This window comes from Ovis aries, chromosome 20 (genome assembly GCF_016772045.2).
Source record: "Ovis aries strain OAR_USU_Benz2616 breed Rambouillet chromosome 20, ARS-UI_Ramb_v3.0, whole genome shotgun sequence".
NCBI lineage: Eukaryota > Metazoa > Chordata > Mammalia > Artiodactyla > Bovidae > Ovis > Ovis aries.
The window spans coordinates 19,489,855-19,515,524 of record NC_056073.1 but is presented as its reverse complement, the minus strand read 5'-3'; the positions used below and the strand labels follow the sequence as shown (position 1 = coordinate 19,515,524).

At 42.6% G+C, this 25,670-nt stretch overlaps 1 protein-coding gene across 3 annotated transcripts in view; it reads left to right on the top strand.

Annotated features, from left to right (window-relative positions):
• The window catches only part of RCAN2 (regulator of calcineurin 2), a 287,295-nt gene that overhangs the window by 180,665 nt on the left and 80,960 nt on the right, over positions 1–25,670 (top strand). Inside the window, exon 1 of one of the 3 annotated variants that reach the window (XM_004018864.5) lies at positions 7,148–7,464. The exons of the other annotated variants lie outside the window; for them this stretch is intronic. Within the exon in view, the coding sequence (XP_004018913.1) occupies positions 7,378–7,464 (87 nt within the window). The 5' untranslated portion in view covers positions 7,148–7,377. Of the gene's footprint in view, positions 1–7,147; positions 7,465–25,670 lie in introns of those variants that run through there. 3 annotated transcript variants of the gene reach the window in all.

Here is a 25,670-nt window from a genome sequence, read left to right as displayed (position 1 = left end):
TGCTGTGAAAGTGCTGCACTCAATATGGCAGCAAATTTGGAAAACTCAGCAGTGTCCACAGGACTGGAAAAGGTCAGTTTTCATTCCAATCCCAAAGAAAGGCAATGCCAAAGAATGCTCCAACTACCACACAGTTACACTCATCTCACACGCTAGTAAAGTAATGCTCAAAAGAACTAGATTACGTTCTAGTTGGGGTTGTAGAGAACAAGTCAAGAATTAAGGGAATAGTTTCAGACAGTGAAAAGTGCTAGGAATGAAATTAGAGAGAAGATGCCGGATAGTGTTTGAGTCTGTGTGTGTGCACATGCATGCACACGTGGACACACGTATTTTTATTTAGGTGATCAGGGAAGACTTCTCCAAGGAGATGACCTCTGAGCTGAGACAAGCCTGGGAAGAAGGAGCCAGCCATGCAGAGATCTGGATATTTTTTTGACAAAGGCGATAGCAAGGGCAAAGTCCCTGAGATTAGAAAGAGCTTGGCATTTTGTTTGTTTGCTTGTTTGTTTTTGGAATCCAAAGAAGACCAGTTAATCTAGGATTTGGAGAGGAAAGGGAGAAATGATGGGCTGAGATGGGAGAGCAGACAAGAGCCAGGGTTCATAGGACCTTGTAGCCATAGCCCAGTGCTTATATACAGGCTGCCAGTCATCCCCCAGCCATCAAAAATGCCTTCTATCTGGAGAAATAGGGCACGATTTCAACAGGGAAGTGTCCTAGGGATTCTGATCTATAGAAAAGTGTTTTGTGTAAACAGTTGAATAGTATAGCCAATTTGTTGAACCAACCTATTAAAAATCCAATAATTTTATTTCAAAATCACTACTTGCTCTCGATGCCTGTAATTTCCCCTAAAAACACTATTTACTCAATATAAAATTTGATCTATAATATTGAGCTGGCCAAAAAGTTCATTCTATTTTTTTTGAAGCAACGTATGGAAAAACCTGAATGAACATTTTGGCCAACCTAATATTACCCATCATGCAGATTCCTCTATGACAGGTAATACTATAAGTTACCAGTCATTTCATGCTAATAGAAATGAATTGAGAAATGTGTCCTTGAAAAGATATTTTCAAAGAGGAATGTATAAAGTTAGTGGACTCAGGAGTACAAGAGCCTCCAGGAAAGAAACAAACTGAAAAGGAGAAACTGAAGCTATGTTTCTATCTATTTTTTTAAAAAATATTTCTACTTTATGTGTTTCTTTTTGGCTGTGCTGGGTCTTGGTTGCTGCGCAGGCTTTTCTCTAGTTGCAGAGAACGGGGGCTTCTCATTTGGCGGCTTCTCTTGTTGCAGAGCGCCGGCCCTAGGGTGTGTGGGCTTCTTCAGTTTTGCTGGGCTCTAGAGCGCATGCTCAGCAGCTGCATCACATGGGCTTGGTTGATCCATGGTATGTGAAATCTTCCTGGACCAGGGATCAAACCTGTGCCCCTGCATTGACAGGCGAAATATTTTACCACCGAGCTACCAGGGAAGCCTCTAGAATACCTATTTTACAATTTGAGGTGAGGCCTTATTTCCTGGAGAGACTAATGTCCTCCTGCCAAGGTGTGTCAGAGCAAGACTCTTTCTCTTAAATAACACGTTTAACCTTTATGTGCATGCTCAGTCACTTAGCTGTGTCCAACTCTTTGTGACCCTGTGGACTGTAGCCTGCCAAGCTCCTCCATCCATAGGGTTTTTCCAGGCAAGAATACTGGAAGGAATTGCCGTTTAGTCCTCCAGGGGATCTTCCCAACTCAGGGATTGAGCTGGTGTTCCTCTTGCATCTCCTGCTTTGGCAGGTGGATTCTTTACCACTGAGCCCCCAGGAACGCCCCGAGTAACCTTTGTAGCTCTTCCTTAAACAGAAAGTGTGAAATAATTCACAAAACCCTGTAAGTAAACACAGAGATGGTTATAATGGGTCGTCCCTACTGCCTTGTTGCTCTTTGATCAGCTGTGGACCTGTGTGCTAGACTTAACCTCTGAATTGTAGGCCTCTTGTTGCAGAGCACAGATTCCAGGGCACACGGGCTTCAGTAGTTGCAGCACATGGCTTCAATAGTTACGGTGCATGGGCTTAGTTGCTCTGCAATATGTGGGATCTTCCTGGACCAGAGATGGAGTTGGTGTCCCCTGCGTTGCAAGGTGGACTCTTAACTGTTGGACCACCAGGGGAATCCCTGTATTTTTCCTTTGCTCTGGATATTTCTAGTCTGCACCTCCTGCCTGGGGGGCTCTCCTCACCCCTTCTTTGTCTGACATTTTTTCCTGTGTTTGAAGATCAGAGCAGAAGTCAAGTCCTGCTCCTTGAGGCTCATCTGCCCCAAGTCCCTTCAGCATCCGTTGCTCTTTTTCCAGTGCTCCCACCAAGTGCCATCTGCTGGCCTTTGCCACCGCCACCATTGCTATGTTGTGTAGGTGTTTGTCTCCATGTCTTATCTTCTGCCCTGAATTTCAAGGCCCTTGAGGATAGTGAATTTTACTTATTCATCATTTTAGAGGTATCTCATCATTTTATCCTTCAGAGCAGCTGGTAGAGCTCTGTACATAGTCATCACTCAGAAACTGTTAGTTGAATTATCTGTTAACATAATTTCATACTCCCCACAGTGCCCTAGACAACACAGTAAGTACTGTACACACACACACACACACACACACACACGCACAGAGTTTCATCAGTCTAAATATTTCTATTGGTAAGCTGATTTCATTAATCACATGGATCACAGCCTTGTCTAACTCAATGAAATTATGAGCCATGCCATGTAGGGCCACCCAAGATGGACGGGTCATGGTGGAGAATTCTGACAAAGTGTGGTCCACTGGAGAAGGTAATGGCAAACCACTTCAGTATTCTTGCCTTGAGAATCCCATGAACAGCATGAAGAGGCAAAAAGATAGGACATTGAAAGATGAACTCCCCAGGTGAGTAGGTGCCCAGTATGCTACTGGAGATTAGTGGAGAAATAACTCCAGAAAGAATGAAGACACAGACCCAAAACAAAAACAACACCTGTGGATGTGACTGGTGATGGAAGTAAAGTTCGATGCTGTAAAGAGTAATATTGCATAGGAACCTAGACTGTTAGGTCCATGAATCAAGGCAAATTGGAAGTGGTCAAACAGGAGATGGAAAGTGTAAACATCAACATTTTAGGAATCAGTGAACTGAAATGGACTGGAATGGGCAAATTTAACTCAGATGACCATTATATCTACTACTGTGGGCAAGAATCCCTTAGAAGAAGTGGAGTAGCCATCATAGTCAACAAAAGAGTCTGAAATGCAGTACATGGATGCATCTCAAAAATGACAGAATGATCTCTGTCCATTTCCAAGGCAAACATTCAATATCCAGCAATCCAAGTCTATGCCCCAACCAGTAATGCTGAAGAAGCTTAAGTTGAAGAGTTCTATGAAGATCTATAAGACCTTCTAGAACTAACACCCAAAAAAGATGTCCTTTTCATTATAGGGGACTGGAATGCAAAAGTAGGAAGTCAAGAGATACCTGGAGTAACAGGCAAATCTGGCCTTGGAGTACAAAATGAAGCAGGTCAAAGGCTAACAGAGTTTTGCCAAGAGAACACACTGGTCATAGCAAACATCCTCTTCCAACAACACAAAAGACAGGACATCACCAGATGGTCAATACCAAAATCAGATTGATTATATTCTTTGAAGCCAAAGATGGAGAAGCTCTGTACAGTCAGCATAAACAAGACTGGGAGCTGACTGTGGCTCAGATCATGAACTCCTCATTGGCAAATTCAGACTTAAATTGAAGAAAGTAGGGAAATCTACTAGGCCATTCAGGTATGACCTAAATCAAATCCCTTATGGTTATACAGTGGAAGTGATAAATAGATTCAAGGGATTAGAACTGATAGAGTGCCCAAAGAACTATGGATGGAGGTACGTGACATTGTACAGGAGGCAGTGATCAAGACCATCCCCAAGAAAAAGAAATACAAAAAGGCAAAATGATTGTCTGAGGAGGCCTTACAAATAGCTGAGGAAGGAAGAGAAGCTAAAGGTGAAGGATAAAAGTAAAGATATACCCAATGAATGCAGAGTTCCAAAGAATAGCAAGGAGAGAGATTAGAAAGCCTTCCTCAGTGATCAGTGCAAGGAAATAGAGGAAAATAATAGAATGGGAAAGACTAGAGATCTCTTTAAGAAAATTAGTGATACAACAGGAACATATCATGCAAAGATGGGCATAATAAAGGACAGAAATGGTATGAAAAACTAACATATTAGTTAGTATGAAAAACTAAGAAGATATTAAGAAGAGGTGGCAAGAATACACAGAAGAACTATACACAGAAGATCTTCATGACCCAGATAACCACGGCAGTGTAATCATTCACCTAGAGCCAGACATCCTGGAATGTGAAGTCCAGTGATGCTTAGGAAGCATCACTACGAAGAAAGCTAGTTGAGGTGATGAATTCCAGTTGAGCTATTTCAAAGATGAAAAGATGATGATGTGCAAAAAGATGATGCTGTGAAAATGCTGCACTCAATATGCCAGCAAATTTGAAAAGCTCATCAGTGGCCACAGGACTGGAAAAGATCAGTTTTCATTCCAATCCCAAAGAAAGGCAATGCAAAGATTGTTCAAACTACCGCATAATTGCACTCATCTCACATGCTAGCAAAATAATGCTCAAAATTCTCCAAGCCAGGTTTCAATAGTATGTGAACTGTGAACTTCCAGATGTTCAAGCTGGATTTAGAAAAGGCAGAGGAACCAGAGATCAAATTGCCAACATCCACTGGATTATTGAAAAAGCAAGAGAGTTCCAGAAAAACTTCTATTTCTGCTTTATTGACTATGCCAAAGCCTTTGACTGTGTGGATCACAACAAACTGTGGAAAATTCTGAAAGGAATGGGAATACCAAACCAACTGACCTTCCTCCTGAGAAATTTGTATGCAGGTCAAGAAGCTACAGTTCTACATGGAACAACAGACTGGTTCCAAATCGGGAAAGGAGTACGTCAAGGCTATATATTGTCACCCTGCTTATTTAACTTATATGCAGAGTACATGATGTGAAATGCTGGGCTGGATGAAGCACAAGCTGGAATCAAGATTACTGGGAGAAATATCAGTAACCTCAGATATGCAGATGACACAACCCTTATGGCAGAAAGTGAAGAAGAGCTAATGAGCCTCTTGATGAAAGTGAAAGAAGAGAGTGAAGAAGTTGGCTTAAAACTCAACATTCAGAAAACTAAGATTATGGCATCCAGTCCCATCACTTCATGGCAAATAGATGGGGAAACAATGGAAACGGTGAGAGACTATTTTCTTGGGCTCCAAAATCACTGCAGATGGTGACTGCAGCCATGAAGTTAAAAGATGCTTGCTCCTTGGAAAAAAGCTATGATCAACTTGACAGCATATTGAAAAGCAGAGCCATTACTTTACCAACAATGGTCCGTCTAGTCAAAGGTATGGTTTTTCCAGTAGTCATATATGGATGTGAGAGTTGGAGTATAAAGAAAGCTGAGTACCAAAGAATTGATGTTTTTGAACTGTGGTGTTGGAAAAGACTCTTGAGAGTCCCTTGGACTGCAAGAAAATCAAAAAGATCAAACCAGTCAATCCTAAAGGAAATCAGTCCTGGATATTCATTGGAAGGACTGATGTTGAAGCTGAAACTCCAATACTTTGGCCACCTAATGCCAAGAACTGACTCAGTGGAAAAGACCCTGATGCTGGGAAAGATGGAGGGCAGGAGGAGAAGGGGACAACAGAGGATGAGATGGTTGGATGGCATCACTGTCTCGATGGACATAAGTTTGAGCAAGCTCCGGGAGCTGGTGATGGACAGGGAAGCCTGGTGTGCTGCAGTGCATGGAATCGCAGAGTCGGACACTACTGAGCAACTGAACTGAACTGAGCTGAACTGATTAGACTCACTTTCTTTCACTTTCATTAGACTCACATGTAACCCAAAATGAGGATCAACCAGAAAACTTCTATGCCTTCAGTCTGAAAGGTCACCTTTTTCATCTGCCTGCAAAATTTGACCACTTTGTCCAGTCTTGGGTTAGAAAGGCACCAATCTGTTACAAATCATGACCACTGATAGCCACAGACGACGCACCTGCACTGTACTGGGCATAGATCCTGTCAGAATGTCAGTTCATTCTACCAGTATTTCTATAACCAATGATAAAATGAAAACGATTTGGGTTTGTTTGTTTTTTTTTTTCCTTTGCTCACTTCTGCTGTGAAGGCTGTTCTCGTTTGGTTTGTTCATACATTAAACAATTACTGCCTTCTCATGCCAGACATGCGGCTAAAGTCTCAAGATATAAAGATGAATTATCCCCAGCCCTGCCCTTCAGGGGTTCACAATCAGGAAAAGAGACTGTAAAGGCCATTGGACAAGTTCAAAGTCTCGGGTGAAATCAAGCCCTGAGGTTCTGACAATGACCCACATCCGTGCGTTTGCCTGTTAGACTCTGCCATCTGTCCCTGCATGAGACGTTTGCTGGAACTCCTTCCCACTGGCCGCTTTGGGTTTGAATGACCTTGGCGACAGCCTGAAATCCAGAGCTTCGAGGGGTGCTCTTAGAGTTCCTGGTCTGCACTTATGTGCTTCATATAGACATTCACAAACCTCTAATTATCTCCTCTTACCAGGCTGCCTAAATGACTGATGCCCAGCTCTGTTAGTCACTCCAAGAATGGATTTCTATTTAGCCCATGCCCCCTGAGATGCATTAGGGTGCCCAGAACATGTGTGTCCGCTCCGAGAGGCACAGGGCAATTAACAGAAGCCAAGCAATTTGCAAAATGCCTCAACTTCCTGCTCCTTTCTGAGGCAGAGAAATTGTCACACCTTAACCTCAGCAGGCTCATAGGCAGCATAATTCCCCCACCCACCCCCACCCCAAACAGAGTCTCTGGTGTCAGATGTCTGTCCCCCTCCCATTCCCCACCCTGGCTTTTTGCAAACATAAGCACTCGGCTGAAACAACAGCTATGACTCAGTTCCTAGCGAGCTACTGCCTGAATTGATTTAGTCTGAGTTCAGATTTAGCACATAATCATGTTCAATTTGCTCCACTGCACTGCCTAGAGATAAAAGGCTGGGGGAAAAAAATAGCTCCAGCTTGTGTCAGTCTTTGTGGTGATGTCATTGCCATCAGAGAGCCGGCCGCTCTTACTCTGCCGTGCTGCCTGAGCCGCGGCGGGCTGTGTGTGTGCGCACAGCCGAGTGGGTTCAGGTGCCCGGCTCGGTCATCCCCAGGGCAGGGCAGCGCCCGGCCGGCCCCGGCACCGTCTACCTGGAAGGTTCTTCCCAGCCCGCAGGACTCGGAGGCTGCCTAACTCTTTCTTGTCAATTCCGGAGGGGGAATGCCAGCCCCTAGCATGGACTGTGATGTTTCCACTCTGGTTGCCTGCGTGGTGGATGTGGAGGTCTTTACCAACCAGGAGGTTAAGGTATGCACCTGCAATCTTCTGTTTCATTGTTGGTGTTTGCTGAAGCTGCCAGCAGCCTTGTTAGCTTAAGGGAACAGGACTTTGATTCGTAGTTTTCAGCTCAGGATCTGTGCTAGAAATGCATGGGGTGAGTGCCTGGCTCTGTTAATTAGAATAAGTTAGAAGAGAGACCAGCGCATTCATTTTGCATGTGATAAGGTTTGAAAAAGCATTGTCTGTGTATTCTTGCCTTTCCTATTAGGTGATCCCCCGTCAGTCCTTTTCACAGTAGACATGTTTTCATAGTCTCCGTGTCAATAAGAATTTGCTAGTCCTTAGTGTTTTGAGGGGTTTTAAATCAATGACTCAATGAAGAAAGCACGTATAATAATGATCGCACCCAGGACACCCCAATCATGGGACCTTAACCCCTTCATGGAATGTCCCTTACATAGGCCATGATGTGCAAATTGAACAAAAGCTCTTCTACAGACAGCAGTTTCAATCCTCAGCTCTCAGAAAATCAAAGTTGGAAAAGAGCTGTCTAAATTTCCTTTGTCAGGCAGAAGAAGCAAGTCATTTCCCCAGAACAGTTTTCCATAAAGAAAGTTCAGGCATAAATAAATTTCGCATCTTGAGATGTAGTATCCTAGGGCGCTGGTCCTCGCTGAGTGTCTGCAGCAGTTGTTTGATTGTCATGGGTAATTGTCTCCCGATGACACATGTTCTCTTTCCTTTTGCCCCTTTGCTTTTGTGTTCTGAAAAAGGTGCCATGCTTGCAAAATGGGAATTTTGATTTCTTCTCTCATATTGAAAATAAGATCTAGCAGAAGCTCCTTATTTAAGCAGTTCACACACACAACAGAAAGGACAGTTGCTCATTGTGTCTCAGGAGGAAGGAAAGGGGACTCATACTGCATGATCGTTTCCTACCCTCCCCTTAGTCTTGACTTAAAGGAAGACCCGGAATTCTTTGTTTTGGGGTGTGCAAGCTGACTCCCTGGTGCTTCCCAGGTGGGAATGTGTGTGTCCACCAGCATAATGCATGGCTCTGTCATTCAAGATTGCGGTTTTGAACACTCTTTTGAATTGGATTCAAGAATCTGGTTTGTTGTTTCTGCATATTTTAAATGTGTGGCCCTGTGTTTACCAATTCTTATGGCAGTACTATAAAGTGTCCACCACCTGTCATATTGAGGTTCAGAAAATTAGAATGGAATGGTTGGGTGCTGCCTACGGCTGCATCCACAGTGCAAACATGTGTGTAGAGACAGTCTGGCTGGTCATACCTGCTGTATACACTCCAGAAGGGAGCAGTCCGCAAAGCCCCTCCAGTTTAAAACCTGTTTAAAGTATATGGGTAACTGGGTAAAAGCCATCTCTGAACACCGGGTTGGAATAGAATTGTGCGTGCCTAAAGTAAAACTTTACAGTGCCCTTCTATTCTTAACAGTTCTCGTTTAATTACATGCTTGTCCTGTGAAAATATAGGCTTTTTTGGTCCACGAAATAATGGTGAGACAGTATTTGTCAGGGAACTGCTATCTGCCAGGCGCTGTGCTCACAGAGGAAGAGAGTTTAAAATACGCTTATATGACGTAGGTATTTGTAATATAGACATAGAAAAAACCATTTGCCCAATAGTCATCTTTTTAAATCATTATTCCATATTTTATTTATTTTTTATTGAAATATAGTTGATTTACAATGTTTCAGGTGGGCAGCAAACTGATTCAGTTAGATGTTTATATATATGTGTGTGTTTTAGTCACTTAGTCGTGTCTGATTTTTTGCAACCCCATGGACTGTAACCCGCCCAGCTCCTCTGTCCATGGAATTCTCCAGGCAAGAATTCTGGAGTGGGGATTCATTCTCTTCTCCAGAAGATCTTCTGGAGCCAGGGATTGAACCCAGGTCTCCTGCATTGCAGGCAGATTCTTCACCCTCTGAGCCCTTAGGGAAGCCTATATACATATACGTATATATATGTTCTTTTTTCAGATTCTTTTTGATTATAGGTTATTACAAGATGTTGAATATAATTCCCTGTGCTATACACCAGGTTCTTGCTATTCATCTATTTTATATATAGGAGTGGGTCTATTTAATTCCAAACTTCCAATTTATACTCCCATCCCCTTTCCTCTCTGGTAACCATAAGTTTGCTTTCTATATCTGTGAGTCGATTTCTGTTTTGTAAATAAGTTCATTTGTATCATTTTTTAAAGATTCTCCATATAAGTGATACCAAATGGTGTTTGTCTTTCTCTGTCTGACTTACTTCACTTAGAATGATCATCCCTAGTTCCATCCATGTTGTTACAAACAAGCCCAATATTTCTTAAAGGCAGAGTATTTTGTGGAATTCAGGGGACACAAAATTCTTACAGCTGGTTGTACTGGAGTGGTTGGGATGGCGCCGTAGCGCATCCCAAGTTAAGCGTGGTACTTAACTGGAAGAGGGGTAGATTTTGATACAGGAAGAGGGAGGGTGCGGAGATGGGAAGGCAGCTCATTTTACAGTCCAGCGAGTCAAGGCATTTCACTGCAGCAGGATCTCTGTGAGAGACTGGAGGGGAAATGGGGAGGAGGGGTGGGGTGATGAAGCCTCTCACACTTTCCATAAGAACTGTGTGGGGTTTTCTGAGAAGACTCCCACCAGAAAGATGCATTATATGTCTTTCCTGCCAAATATTGGTAACTTGCAATCACTATGGATTTGTTTCTGAATCCTTCTGTGCCTTAGTTTTCTTATCTGTAACATGGGGATAATAGTCATTCCTCTTTGGCTTGATGGGAGGATTAAAGAAAATTATACATGGAAAACAGTTGACACAGTGCCTGACATATTTCATGTTCAATACATGTTAGCTGTTGCCATCACAGTCATGATCACCTGTGCAGACCTTCTGTAAAGGCGGTAAGTTATTTCTGCCAGTTTATTGGAATGTCCTATCTCCAGCTGAGTGTACAATGACAGTCCAGGACATAGAAAGCACTTTCCTTCCCATTCTCCCAAACACACAAACACAACCTGGTAAATTAGCCGTTTAACCATTTGAAATGAAACAGTAATCAAGCAAAATTAAGACAGGCCAAAGAGGTTGGTTGAGGAAACCTATATGATCCTTGTTCAAAAATGAGCATGGCTAAGTGGCATGAAGAGAGGTTCAGATATCAAATTCTGGCACCAAAATTTCACTAGAGGTAAACTTCATTAATCATCTCTTCCAGACTCACAGTGGAGCCGGGAGTTTCTTTCTTCTAAACCTTTAATATTCCTTGTTGGAGAAAAGGGAGGCGCCCCAGGTGAAGGTTTGTCTCACCTGCCTGCATCCAGCTTGCTTGATCTCAGGTTTTTTTGCCTTTTGCAGACTCTCCTTTTCTACCTGGAGCCCCCACGGAAAAGAAACCACACGGGGTTATGCAATCAAGCAGCCTCTCTTCGCAAATGCAGTGATTTATTTGAGGGGTCAGGGGCAAATGCTAATGCAGTGACTTACAGCAATTCAGGAACCTTATCTTCCATAGGGGATCTCTGCTGGTTGCACTGGAGGCCCTGCAGGCTCCCATCTCCTAGATTTTGCCAAAGCTGCTGGAGCAGTAATGCCAAACAGATGAGGAAATAAGCTAAATGCACCCCCAGATTTGTCTTTCTCCAGAAATCCCACTGGTAGTGTTGGGAACTTAGCTGTCTGATGGCAAAAGGATGCTCAGAACAATAAACTCAAAGCTCTCACTAGGAGGAAAGTGGCATGGTGAGCTGTAGAGTTTGCTTGTATGTGAGTATATGTGTCTTTGTATGTGTCTGTGTGTGCATGTCTGCCTCTGTGTCTGTGTGTATGTTTGTGTGTGTGTCTGTGTGTGTGTCTTCCTGTGTGTGTCTGTGTGTGTCTCTGGGGTCTGTGTGTTTGTATCGATGTGTGTCTGTATATGTCTGTGTTTGTGTCTGTGTGTGTTTGTGTGTGTCTGTATCTGTTTGTTCATGTATCTGTGTGTGTATATATGTGCCTTTGCGTCTGTGTGTATCTGTTTGTTCGTGTATCTCTGTGTGTGTGTCTGTGTGTATGCAGGTGAGCAGGGTCGATTTTCTTGAGTTTTCTTCTCATATTCTGAAAATAGTCCTCCCTACCCCCACCCTTAAACAAGGAGCCAAACTCTTGGGGAAATGAAAGATCCAAAGATGGATAATGAAATTTTTGTTTCACTTTAGTCCGATGGCTCTTCAATCTGATTACACATTGGTATCCCCTTGGAGAGCTTTTAAAATATCGACAAGGATCAGGTCCCACGCCCAGGACTTCTAACTTGGCTGGTCGGAGTGGAGCTGGGCGTAGATGACCATGTCTAAAGTAAGCATCTTGTGTGTTCTAGACACAGGTAGGTACAAGCAAAGTCAGTCCAATATTATCTAGAATATCCTCTGCTTAAACACCTTGATCCATTCCCCTAAGCAAAGCCTTGATGGATGCAGTTTCAGAAGCAACATTTCTGATAGCTTAGAGACTTTACCTGTACCTACTGCCCCTTCTCTGCAGTGAGAGTTTCCCACACAGAAAGAGGGTGGATGCCTCCCCTCTGGGCTGGAGGGCTCCTAATTCAAGTCCAGGGATCCAGTCCTGTCTCCATGGGCACCCATACAGGAGACAGGGGCTCATAAAGCTTCTTTCTGTTCCTTAGGACAGGCCGGCAACATGGCAGGTCATATAAGAAGATCAGAAGTTTGAAAGACCCTTGGAGCTGGAGATTCAGATTGCAAACTATTTATACTAAACAAACAACAAGGTCCTACAGTATAGCACAGGGGATGGTACCCAATCTCCTGCAATAAACCATAAAGGAAAAGAATAGTTAAAAGGGGACTTCTCTGGTGGTTCAGTGGTTAGGACTTTGCACTTCCACTGCAGGGGGCACAGGTTTGATCCCTGGTCCGGGGTCTAGAATCCCACATACCCCATGGTGAAGAAACTCAGTAACTAAATAATATTTCTTGCACCATTAAAAAAAAAGAAAAGAAAATACAAAAATCCATAATGAATAAAATGTAAGAGTTTAAAAAGATCTATATATGTATAACTGAGTCACTTTGCTGTACAGCAGAGATGGGCATAACATTGTAAATTGGCTACACTTCAATTAAAAACAAAAACAAAAACATATGTTCAGTGCACTTAACTCCTGACCAGGTGATACTCTCAGCACTGGGAGATGGACAGGACAACCATTCCAGCCCTCAGAGAGTGCACATTCTAACCCAAGAAAGCAGACAGCAAACTAGTGAATAAATGTATACTATAATTTCCTAGGTGGTGCTAGTGGTAAAGAAGCTGCCTGCCAAAGCAGGTAGATATAAGAGACGCAGGTTCAGTCCTGGAGTTGGGAAGATGCCCTGCAGGAGGGCCTGGCAACCCACTCCAGGATTCTTGCCTAGAAAATCCCATGGACAGAGGAGCCTGGCGGGCTATAGTCCATGGTGTTGCAGAGAGTTGGACACAACTGAAGTGACTTAGCACACAGCACGCATGTAATTTCAAGCAGTGATGAGGGCTTTGAAGAAAGATGGAGCAGAGTGAGGAGGTGAATTGCTGGAAGGGAGGTTGCACTGGGGGCCCTTCAAGTTCCTGTTTCTGAAATTTTGCCAGAACTGCTAGATCAATAGTCCCCCAAAGAGGAGGAAATCAGGCAGATGCGTTTCACCATATTTCTCCCTCCAAAAATTCCATTGACCACTTTTGAATGGGTGGCCAGTAGAAGCATTTCTGGCAAGATGGCAGTTTCTTAAATGTCATTATTCTAGTGTCATTCAGGAATCTGAAATGAGTGAAAGGGCTGTGTGTCGATCTGAGGGAAAAGCATGCCACTAGTGGGAACAATAGAGGCAAAGAGAGGCCACCTTATCTAATGTGTTCTTACCCAGCCCTCTCTTTAACCTGTTTCCATCATTCATTCATTCAGGGACCTATTGAGGCTGTCAAGGTCTCATACCATAATTTTTATTTTTTTCATGCTGCTCCTTTTTGAAATTGTGCTTAAGCTAAATCCCTCATGTTAGGTTTTAAGCCTGGTGGTTCTCTTGAAAGAGGGGGAAATAGAAGCATAAATTTGTTCTCAGAGTAATAATTTCTTCATACACTTGAAATCCTAGGATTGCTGTAGGACTATTCCTTCCCATCTAGAAGTCCAAGGCCTTTCCAAGGTGACTCAAAAGTCCTACTTTCTCTCCCCTGTTTTTGAGACTTTCCCAATATTCTCCCAATCCATGCAACCTCGGGCAAGTCTCTTAACCTTTCTGGACACACAGGAGTGATGCTGAGAAAAGTGCTTGATGCTTTTTGAATTTCATTTACTTTTTTCACATGAAAGTATATGACTGACTCATAGTCTGTGTCATGCTGTTGTGTGAGTTATGAAAAGAAAAAGCCAGCACATCTTGGCCACTTAGTACATTGAAATCTATTTGTCATTTGAACCAGTGAAAATTCCATGACTAGTTTTGTTTGGCAGGATGCAGAGGAGGAGGAGGATGGAGCAGAGTTGGTGTGATATGCTTTGCCCTCTGCTTTGGGAGGAGACAAGTGACACATGAAAATGTGGGTATTGGGGGGTATCGCAGGGTTGGTCTGGAAGAGAAGCTTGTGGGTATTTGTTAGGAGAGCTTGTCAAGCTTCACGCCTGTTTCTTATGCTTTGCAAATGCACTGCTGGGAAGAGGACCTGGCCGCCGTCAACCTTTTTGGTTCTGTAGAGCTCTAAAGCTCTTTCAGAATCTGCAAAAACCACGGTGTTCACTCAGCACCTTAGAAGAATTTGGGTTGTGTATGATTTCCTTCTCCAGGTTTGAAACCCTCTGGAGATATTTGTGGTAAATTTTAGGAACCAAATGTTAAAGTTGACAGAAACCCTCATTGTTCAAGGGCTGGAATTTTATTTTTTTTTTTAATTGGAGTATGATTGCTTTACAATATTGTTAGTGTCTGCTGTACCACAATGTGAATTAGTTATCTGTATGCATATATTGCGCTCCGTTGTGAACCTCCCTCCCCACCCCAGAATTTTAAATAATATTTATTTCATATTACATCTCCAGACCATCTTTAGTTTCTGAAAACCAAAAGGAATGTGTAGGGAGGATGTGGTGTGGAGGATGGGATGGCTTCCTCAAGGCGGATTCTGACCCTCACAACAAAAGCGTGTTTGTCCTCTGGTAACAAAATGGACTAGAACTGAGGCCGTTTTGGAAATAAATGTGTTAATGTAAAACTGAACGTTAGACAGTAACTCTAAAAAGTACCTGAAACTTACCATGTTTAAATATGTACTGTTGAATATTATCTCACCTCTCAAGAAAGTACCAAACACCTTTCAGAGTGGGAAGAAGGGATTTTTCACAAGTGACAGATGCTCCCTGAGAAGGTTAGCAGGCAGATTTTGCAGCCACCTGTCACCTCAGGGAGAGGCAAGGAACAGTATTCGACTAATGACATGGTAAAGCAGGAAAGCCAACTGAAAACGTGCCTCTCTATTTCGAGTCTTTTAACTGTGGGAAAGTAATTCAGACATTGACAGTTGCTACCTCTGAGTGTCAGATTTATTCAAAGCAATAACAACAAAACAGTGGCTTCGTTAATGTTATTCTCCTAAAGAAGCAGATTTTAATGTGTAACTCAGGGAGTACTCTTTGCAACCTTAGTGATTCTGAATACAGCTATCAACAATTTATAATAGCCTGTTTTAGTACTTTCTGATGAAGCTTAAAATTGACAAATAGAAAAGAAAATGATACCTGAAACAGTTATTATCACTGGATATGCTTAGGTTGTAAGCTTAAATGGCATCACAGCTTTGCGGTGAATAACCCAGCTTTCCAGGGAGGTCATAAACCCTCTAGCCCATGCCTGGCCTAGAATTCTTTATGTAATGGGAAAACTTCTTTATGTAAAGGGAATGTATTCCTTCCAAGCTCTAAATCTAAGCTCATTCCAAGGTACTAGTTCAAAAAAGATTGAGAGATAATTCAATGAGGATTTCAAACAGGGTAAAAGAAGTTGTGAACTCTCCGTTCTATCTAGAATGGAGAATTTATCTTAAAAATGTTTGAGAATAAAATATCCACCAAGTTAAGACCTTCCCTAGAAAATACTCACCGAATGTGCCTTTGTATTCCTCTTTTGGGTAAATGTATCTCTCCGGGGGAAAACACACACCTGTACATACGCACACGTGCACACACTCATGAAAATGTTTTGCGTGTGTATGTGTGTGCCCAGTCGCTTCAGTCGTATCTGACTCTTTGTGACCCCATGGACTGTATAGCCCATCAGGCCCTTCTTGGGATTCTCCAGGCAAGAATACTGGAGTGGGTTGCCGTAACCTTCTCCAGGGGATCTTCCCATCCCAGGGATCGGACCCATGTCTCTTACATCTCCTGCGCTGGCAGGAGGGTTCCTTACTACTCCTGCCACCTGGGAAGCCCCATTGCATGTGTATACTAGATATAAATATATATTTTTTCCTTAACCATGAAAGGTTTCTTTCTCTTCCTCTCTGGCCTGTCTAACCAGTTATTGGAAACTGTGAGCTTCTAACCATGTCAGGGACTTGAGAACCCAGAGAAGGTTTCTGCTCAAAAGTTGAACAGAAATCTCAACAATTGGTAAACAATCCTCCAAGGTGGAGTGTGATTGGGAAGGGGACAAGAAGAAATTCATGACCGTTTTGTTTTATTGTTATATACCAAAAAAAGTTTGCATCTTTACAGTCCACGAGCACAAATACTCTCCAGAATCTAATATACAAGTTCTAAACTATGAATTTTTTAAAATACTTGCAAAAAGATCTCTACCCTTCTCTTCCAGAAAGATAACTTTAATAAATTTATCCTTCTCTGTTATATTGGACTACAGACCAGCTTTCATTCCGCCTCCAAATAACATCTTTACTAATATTCTGCTTGTCTCAACAATAAGATAGCTTGTTACTTAGTTGTAACATATTTTTCCTGCATCTCTAATGGTTCTAAAGTAATATATGAGCAGTCTTTAAGTTGTACCCCAAAGATTTGATGAGCAGGGGAATATTTACTAAGTTAAGCATTAAATCATCCCACGTGATGGCAAGTGTAACCCCCCAGAGACGGTCATTTTCCTGGTTCAATACTTTATGTTGTCAAGATAAGCAATTTAAAAAATTCTAACGACTCTTCTCCTTCACTAAATACTTCTGAGTACATGGCACATATTAGGATATTCCTTATTATCCCCATAATAGCATGATATATCCATTTTCTGTTTTAAACAGGTTTCTGGACAGAGAAGTTAAATTTTTGCATAAGATCACACAGCTATTAGGGTCTGCCCAGGGGGCTCAGTGGTAAAGAACCCACCTGCCAAAGCAGGAGATACAGGTTCGATTTCTGGGTCAGGAAGATCCCCTGGAGAAGGAAATGTCAACTCACTCCAGCATTCTTGCCTGGGAAATCCCATGAACAGAGGAGCCTGGTGGGCTACAGTCCATCGGGTCACTAAGCGTAGGACGCATCTTAGCAAGTAAACAGCAACAACAACAGCTATTAATTGGTAGAACTGGGTCTTGAACTGTGGTTTGCTTCACTTTCTCTTTTTTTTTAACGCTTCACTCTTTCTCCTGCCAAAATATCCATAAGGATTAACAAGCCATCCATCGATTATTGGAGAGAAAAAGATGTACATCTCAAAGGATAAGACTTTGAACTCATAGGTAGTATTTCCTCTAGTGTTCAAAATACTGTTTTTGTCTTCTATTACTTATCAGAGTTGGGAGTACTACTTTTACATAAATCAGTAGTGGAGATCACTTACTTTTCTTAATAAATCTAACATAGTGGCAGTTCTAGGCCTAGCTTGTGTTTTGGATTTCATTTGAAAATCTGTTTCAAAATCTAATAATGCCATCTAGTTGGGGAGGAAAAAAAAGTGCTGGAAAACCCAGGGGCTCACCAATAGATGGATAATAATGGATATGACAGCTCCGCCACCTCTTTCTAGATGTCAGTGAACATTTTCCAGGACTGAGTGAAGGGTGATCTCTGAAGAATTATAGAACAGCAGTGGTGAAGGTTTTGATTGCAATCACATTATTTTAGTTTTGGACAAGGCTTTCAAATTATTTTAAAAAAACTCAGCTTTCTCGCTGGAGATCTCCAGGGTTAAACAAGATCGCGTGATTCATCAAGGGAATTTTGGAGTAGAGTTTAATGCACAACACTAAACAAGATCTCTCAGTATATAATTATAGCCTGCATCAATAGTACAGCTAAGAGAATTGATTTCTTCTTATGTGACTTCACTGTCCCTTTAGGTATTGACTAAGAAAAACCACCTCAGGCCACCTTCCTGGAACAGGGTGCGTAAGCAATGAGCCAACTTAAGAAAAGCAACAGTGTATTGAGCACTTACTATTTATCAGGCACTGGACAAAGTGCTCTGATTCATTCATTCATCAACTATGTATTGAGTGCCTTCCATATTCAAAACCTCACAGGAGGCTCTGGAGATAAAGAGCCAGTTATATCTCATAGATATAACAGTCCTGTTGGATGCAAAAGCCTGCCGTTATGCAGTGTTGGCCTTTATTCCACACAGTTTCATTTTTCCCAGACAGGATGATGCTGTTTTGACTTAGAGAGAGGCCTCCTTTGCTAACGGAGGGCGCACAAGAAGGAAGCAAGCCCAGTCTCCAAGTCAGACATCCTGGTTAGAATTCTCCATTTGGCCACTTGGCTGCTTACTGTGTCGTCCTGAGCAGAGAGCCTTACCTCTCCATGCCTCAGTTTCCTCAATTATCAAAGGAAGAAAACAGTGCTTACCTCATAGGTTGGCAGTGAGGATTAAGGATATTTGAATATATAAAATACTTAACATGGGATCTTGCAGATAGCACGTGTGCTGGTAATGATGTCAGCCTTTATCATCATCATCTTCATCTTCATTAGTAGTTGTAAACTTCTTATACAGAGTTTTGAGTTTTCTTCCCAAGACACTTCTCCCTAACTGGCCCTACTTCAGCAGACTCTTTCCTGAAGTTTTCAGCTTTGCACAGAGGAAGCAGTGCCCTACCTCAGCCTCACACTGAAGTCAGAGAACCACAGTGGGAAGCAGCTGGTTCAGCAGGGGCATGAGGACTCACAGACCCAGACAGTTAGTCTGGATTTCCGGACCCAAAGCCAGTTTTAACAAGCATTCTGAAAGCAGTGTCTATGGTGGAATGCAGAGGCTTTAAGGCAAGATGCCTATTAGGAAAAAGAGAAGTTGAACTCAGAACCCATTTCTTCAAATCATATTTAAACACCTTTCTTATGTTTGACTCTTTGCAACCCGAAGGACTGTAGCCCGCCAGGCTCCTCTGTCCATGGAATTTTCCAGGCAAGAATACTGGAGTTGATTGCCATTTCCTACTCCAGGGGATCTTCCTGACCCAGAGATCAAACCCACATCTCCTACATTGATAAGTGGATTCTTTACTACTGTGCCACCTTCAAATGGGATGGTAGACTAGCTTCATCATAGCTATGCTAAACTATAATTGAAATACTTCCGTTGCTGATTTTACTTCCCATTTCTACTTTAAAACTGTGGAGATAGGTGGAAATTTAATTAATTACCCAAGCTAAGCTCAATTTCTCTTTTGTTTAATAGGCCTTTTGCCCTAGAAACTCTGTATTCTGCCATGTACCCCTACCTCTGACTGCTTATTAGCTTGTATCATAGAACTAGTAAACAGTTCCATGATACTTTAAACCAATGAAAATAATAACTAAGCTACAAGCCCTGCTATTCATTGCCTGGATGGAGAAGCAGTAGATTTGAATTATTACTGAGATGGACAGTAGATGATCTATTTTATATTCTTACTTTGTAGGGAAATGTTCTATATTTTGTAGTGCTCAGCAAAATAATATTCTATATTTAAATAACACTTAGCATATGATTAACCACAATCAACATTTATGTAAACCTCAGCAGACTTGAACCCTCCTTCAATGAATGCATCTTCATGCCACTCTTCTCTTTTTTTATGATTTTTAAACTTTTTACTGATGCCATCCTTCTGATTGGGGGGAAATATTATTTTTTCATTGAGCAGTTCAGGTTAGAAGTATTCTCCAAACTATGTGCTCAATCAATGCATTCAAATTTGCTCCATGTTAATTCACATTCCTTTTTTATCGCTTTATTTCACTACAGGATATTTGATTTGCAATATTGTATTAATTTCTGCTATATAGTGAAGTAATTCAGTCATACATATATGCATTCCTTTTCATATTCTTTTCCCTCATGGCCTTTCTCAGAACACTGAATGTAGTTCCCTGTGCTATACAGCGGGACCTTGTTGTTTATCCATTTTATATGTAAGAGTTTGCTTCTACCTACCCCAAACCTCCAATCCATCCCTCCCCTACTGGCCTCCCCCTCGGCAACCGCAGGCCTTTTCTCCATGTCTGTGAGTTTGTTTCTGTTTCTTAGATAAATTCATTTGTGTCATATTCCACATATAGTCCCACATATAGTTACTTCACATTCTCATTTCATATTTCTTGGAGGCAGAACCAAGCAGCAACTTGGTACAATGGTATAGTGGAAAGTGGCTTGGTCTTTGGAGGCAGAAAAACCTGAATTCATGTTGTCTCTTATTTATGACTTTCTTGCATCCTAAAAAAAGATACAGATTTAGGTTAAGAGTTATTGAGATATAAATGATCAATAGATTATTGCTGATGCCTATGTTTAGTATGAGTGAGACATCTTGTCCATTCATTTGATGTTTAACAAATATGGCAGAGCGCTTGGTAGATAGTAGGCACTGCTTCAGTACTTGTGAGTTCAGGGGTGGAGGCATGCCTCCTGCCCTTGAGGTGTTCCCAGCTGATGGAGGAGAAGGTAAGAAATAGATGCATAGAACTCAGAAAAGGCTGTGGTTTGAGTTAGCCCAGTACACTGTGTGAACCTCTAGGAGGGAAGTCTGGATTGAAAAGGAAAGGTTTCCCCAAGGAGGTAATTCTCGAGTTACACCTTCAAAGATTAGGTAGGTGTTCAACAGATGAAGAAAAGATGGACATAGGAGAGGGGCTCCTTGCAAAAGAGAGGAGCCCCCACCAAAGCAGAAATGCCAGGAGAGTGGTGACTCCTAGGAAGGAGAGCCCTGGGTGGGGGGCTGCATTATACAGACGCCAGGCCCATGTTGTGAAGGAATTTGGACCATATGCTCAAGACCAATCCAATGGGCCATGGGAAGCATCTTAAACACGGGCACAACTCTCCACCCAGTCTGACACAAGATCCTTGCCTGTTGAAGTGTGACTGTGGCTGCACCCAGGCTGATGCTGCAGAGACTGGCGTGGAGAAGGGGCTGCCTCGTGCCAGCCAGAGCAAATGAGAATCTGCAGAGTCCGAGCATCCTTGAATTATGTTGCTTATCTTTTGTTATTCCCCTGTCTTGTCTTTTTAAAGAGGAAAGAGGTCAAAGAGGAAAGCAACTGCTTGAGGATGTCATTAGGTTGCCATTCAAGGAGTCTGGGAGGAGGAAGGGCAGATGTTAGTGCTCCACCCAGGATATTCAGGGATGCATTCAATTCAGCAGGCATGTATTGATTGTCTTCTAGGGCTGGGAGTCAAAAATCAGGAATCCCAACCCTGGTCCTTGTCCTGGGAATCATTTGATCTGTGGGCAAGGGAAGCTGATTGAGAATAACAGGCAAATGTCTCTTATTCAAGTATGCCCTGTTGCCTCTTCACATTCCTAACAACCTGGAAATAGAAATGCGGTGATGTTAAACAGTGGACCTCGACTATTCTGGGTTCCTCCTGAGAGCAAATACCCATGCAGGAAAAAAAAAACAACCCTCTATATTATTGCTAAAATATGTTCCTAGGGGCTAACATTTCAAGTTTGGCAAATACAAATAGAAGGGAAAGAAGAGTTTGGGAATCACCTGGTGGTCCAGTGGTTAGAACTCTGCTTTCACTGCCAAGGGCCCAGGTTCAATTCCTGGTCAGGGAACTAAGATCCCAAAAGCTGTGCAGTGCTGCCAAAAAAAAAGAAAAAGACAGAGAATTTTGATGCCATCTCCTTTTGGTTAAGTATTGCCATCATGCCAGTGGTCTTGCCCCAGTACAATAGTCTGTATTTAGTAGACGCTGAATAAAAATTAAATGAGAGAATGCAGTAATGGTACCTTATTTTGTTGCTGGCCTTGTTTTAGGCAGCAGAATGGAGGAAGGAGAAGGAAGGAGCCTCTCTGCCTGTCAGGACAGAATGTGCAGGTATCATTTCCTCTCAGATTCAGCCAAACAAAACCTGGGTACGTGGACACATCTGGATGAAACAGAGGCTGAGAATATCATGGTGTTCCAGGTGGCCCTGTGCCCAGTTAAAAATCAGAATAAGCAAAGGAGAAAGGCGGATATGGAGGGACACATAGCAATTTCTAGTGCCAGTGACGCATGGACCCTTTAAATAAATGACTTGAGAGCTCAAGTGGCAGAATTCACCTATGTCGAATGACAGCCCAGAAGGAGACCATGATCCTCAAAGCAGTCTTCGGAGAAGTTTGTCGAATTCCATGGAAGAGTGAAGCTCTGATCTGGGGTTTGACAGGCATGGCAGGTATGAGTAGGCTCTCGCCAACATGTCTGCTCCCTCCTAGGTCCGCTGGCGAGGTTAGAGCCCCGGCAGGCAGCCTCTCCCGTCCCGTCTCCACGACTTGGCACTTGCAGTTCTTCCCTGCTGACGGAGCATCCCACACACTTCCCTGCTTTATGTACGGCTGCTCTTCACTTGAATTGTTCCGTCTTTTTGCAGATAGGTCTTTATCAACAGATGGCAAGGCCACCTCTAATGAGATACAGAGTATCGTTCAGATCCTTTGCAGTCACTGGGTAGGGCTGGCATTATGTTGAATAAGCTAGCAAGCTTCTGCCCCTGTAGGTACTAAGGCATCTTCAGCCTTCCTCTGCCCTTTATAGATGCAGTGGAGTCTGTGATGCAGCCATGGCTTTGGGGAAACAGGAGTTCTGAATCATGAGGCAGAAGGCCTGGGTGTAGATCCTCGGGGCACTCAAGAGATTTATTTTCTCTGGCCGACCATTGGAATGAAAGAGCCCTAGATGACCAATGGGCAACATGCAAAGGGGAGACCAGTCTGGGCTGGACCTCTAACCCTGGCAGTTAACTCACTTTGCAGTTGTGGAAAATCTCTGAGTCTTGGTTTTCTCATCTGTAGGGTGGATATAATAATGCACTCCTCAGGCTTTTGGAAATGGAATAAGAATGTACTTAAAGAATGAAGGCAGTCAAAAGTGGCTATTATTTTTCTTGCCTCTTTCATCTGTAAACACTGATAATAAAAATACCTTAAATTCGACTGAGTCCAAAAGTGAGATTTAGCTTTATTAAAAGTACAGTAAAAAAAAAAAAAAAAAAAAAAAACAGGAATTCTGCTGTATTGAAGATCACATTATTCAACCCATCCACAAAATTATATGTCATTTTTCTGAAATCCAAACAATTGTCCAAGTACAGGGCATATCCATTGTAGTAAAAAAAAAAAAAGAAAAGAAAAAAAAAGCCAAGTCTTTCAAGGCTGCAAGAAAAAAAAAAGATAACTCAGGTCAAATTCTCCCATGAGGTCACAATATTAGTGATATCAATTGCTTCCTTTTGTTCAATACTGTGACGAAAAAAAAAAAGAAAAAATGTTAAGAGCAGCTATTTATTTGCCAGTACTGAGAAGAGAGAAGCAGGCAGAGATCATGCGTTAAATCAGCTAAGAGATGTCTTTGGAGGAGCTTTCAATCAGTCTTTATTCTTTTTTTTTTAACAATATTGGAAAATAAACTGTGTTGGACCAGGACAGTATGTGCCGCCACCGCCACCCACCCCCCCCACCCCATTCAATGCTCCTTCTAATTTGTGTTATAGAGTAGAAGCTCTGAGCACAAACATTTTATAATGACTTCCTGATGATGTTCTGGCCTCAGATTCTTTCTTGTGGATGCAAGGGAAATAAACTCAAAAAGTACTTTAAGCTCTTAAATTCTGAATGAGCCCAATATAATCAACCCTGAATGCTTCAACTTTCCCTTGAACCTTCTGCTTGATCCACCTACACAGTTATTCCAGGAAATTATCATCATTACCCAGGCTTGGAATCTGGAAATATCTTTACTCAGCCCCTTTTATTGACTTCCCATGTAAGCAAAAGCAGATCTTTCGACTCTTTTTCTACTTAATCCAAGTTCAAGGCTATTTGTAAGTACCTAATCTGAATGGAGCACCATGTAATCTCCAAAGAGTAGAAAAAACTCAAAACCCTACAGTCTAGCAGGACTGACTAGTGTAAGTGCCAAGAGAAAGGTGCAAATTTAGTAACATGGGGCTTCCAGGAAAGAATGATTACCTCCACACTGGGCACATCAGGACTAGCTTCATCTAACAGGTAAGGTTTTATATCACAAGGTGCAAAATGACCACCTGTGACCCAGATCCTCAGATGGGTTTGATTTGTTCTGTACAGTGTTGTTTTGATAAACTGAATTCCTTGTTGCTTAGCCGTTAAAGTTTGGGGAGGTTTTCTATTTAAAGTCTATATCCTTCTTCTCTTAAGAGATTGGCGGAGCTGGCATCACTGGTTCACCCTTCCTTCCAATCGGCTCAAGAGATTGCCCTTGTCAACAGAACAAGCATGCTTCATTTCCCACCACTCTCTATTGCCCTAGGCTTGCCCACTCCAAGTCTAGACATGGAGAAGTGGAGGACAATGCTGTAAAGTGAGGAGTCGCCCTGTGGATGCCCTTGAGCACCAGCTAAAGTCTTGTCATTAACACCACAAACCATGGGAGCCATCAGAGTGTTGAGAGCCATCATTTAGGATGATCAGAGTGCCCCAGGCATCCAGTCTAGAAGGGAAAAGGAAGAAAGGTGGGCGGAAGGCAGGGAAATCTGAAAGGCAGTTGCTATCATTCCTTAAAGCCCATGTCTCCATTTTTTTAAATTTATTTTATTTTTAGCTGTGCTGGGTCTTCATGACTGTGAGGGCTTTCCTCTAGTTGAGGCAAGCGGGGGCTACTTTTCAGCTATGGTGTGTGGGCTTCTTATCGTAGTGGCTTCTCTTGTTGCAGAGCACGGGCTCCAGGGCATACCAGCTTCAGTAATTGTGGCTCCCTGGCTCGAAAGCACAGGCTCAGTGGATGTGCCACACAAGCTTAGTTACCCCGAGGCATGCGGGCTTTTCTCAGCCCAGGAGGATCCGTGTTCCCAATCCATGTTCCCAGCACTGGCAGGCAGGAAGTCCCATCTCTTCACTTTTGATCCCTCTTTCTTAATCCTACATAGAAATTCTGTAGACTGAACTGGAAAGAATACTGGACTATAAGTCAGAAAACTGGGCTCCGGTTACAGGTCTGCCCTCTCTAGCTAGCACAGTACATGGGCCAGATTTGGGCTTCCTAGACCTCCCTTTGCTCATGGTGAAATGGCCATGAGGGTAACATTGACCTCCCAGGATGATGGTGGGGATTAAGCATGACAATATTTTGGACGGTCTTCATGGGCTATGTTACCACTCCCTCCTGACTTCATTTCTGCAAATTTCTCCATGTCAGCAGGCTCACCCCCATCTGTTTCTTATTGATCAGCTTTGACTTTATTCAACCTCAGATTCCTCCTGAGCCTCTTGTTTTTGTCTTCTTAGTTGGGGCTTAAAGTCAGGATTTCAGGGTAGAAAGAACTGGAGGAACAATGAAGGGCCCCCTACTTGCTGTAGCCAACTCCCCTCTAGCCTCTCCTTGAATCCCTCCGGGAATGGGGCCCTCACTCCTTACTATGACTATTCATTTTTTTTACCGAAACCCTGTCATTTTAACCCATTTGTTCTAGTAACTGTGTGCTCTTTCAGCAAACAGAGTAAGTCTGCTGTTTCTTTGCCAGAAAAACTCTTGTTCTTATAAGACAGTTATGCAGCTCTCTCCTGTACTACTGGATCTTCCTTTTCAGGTGAAATTTGCAGTTTCTCCAGTGTATTCTTTTTCAAGTTCCCCCTCCCAGCCTGAAGTTCTGCCCAACTTGCACCGTCTTTCCATACCAGCTGCTTGTCCCCTCCCTCCCCTCCTTATCCAGCTGTCATGCACTTAGGACCTTTGATCTCATTTCACCCTGGATTACGCACAAAAAAAGCACCCATAAATTGCATTG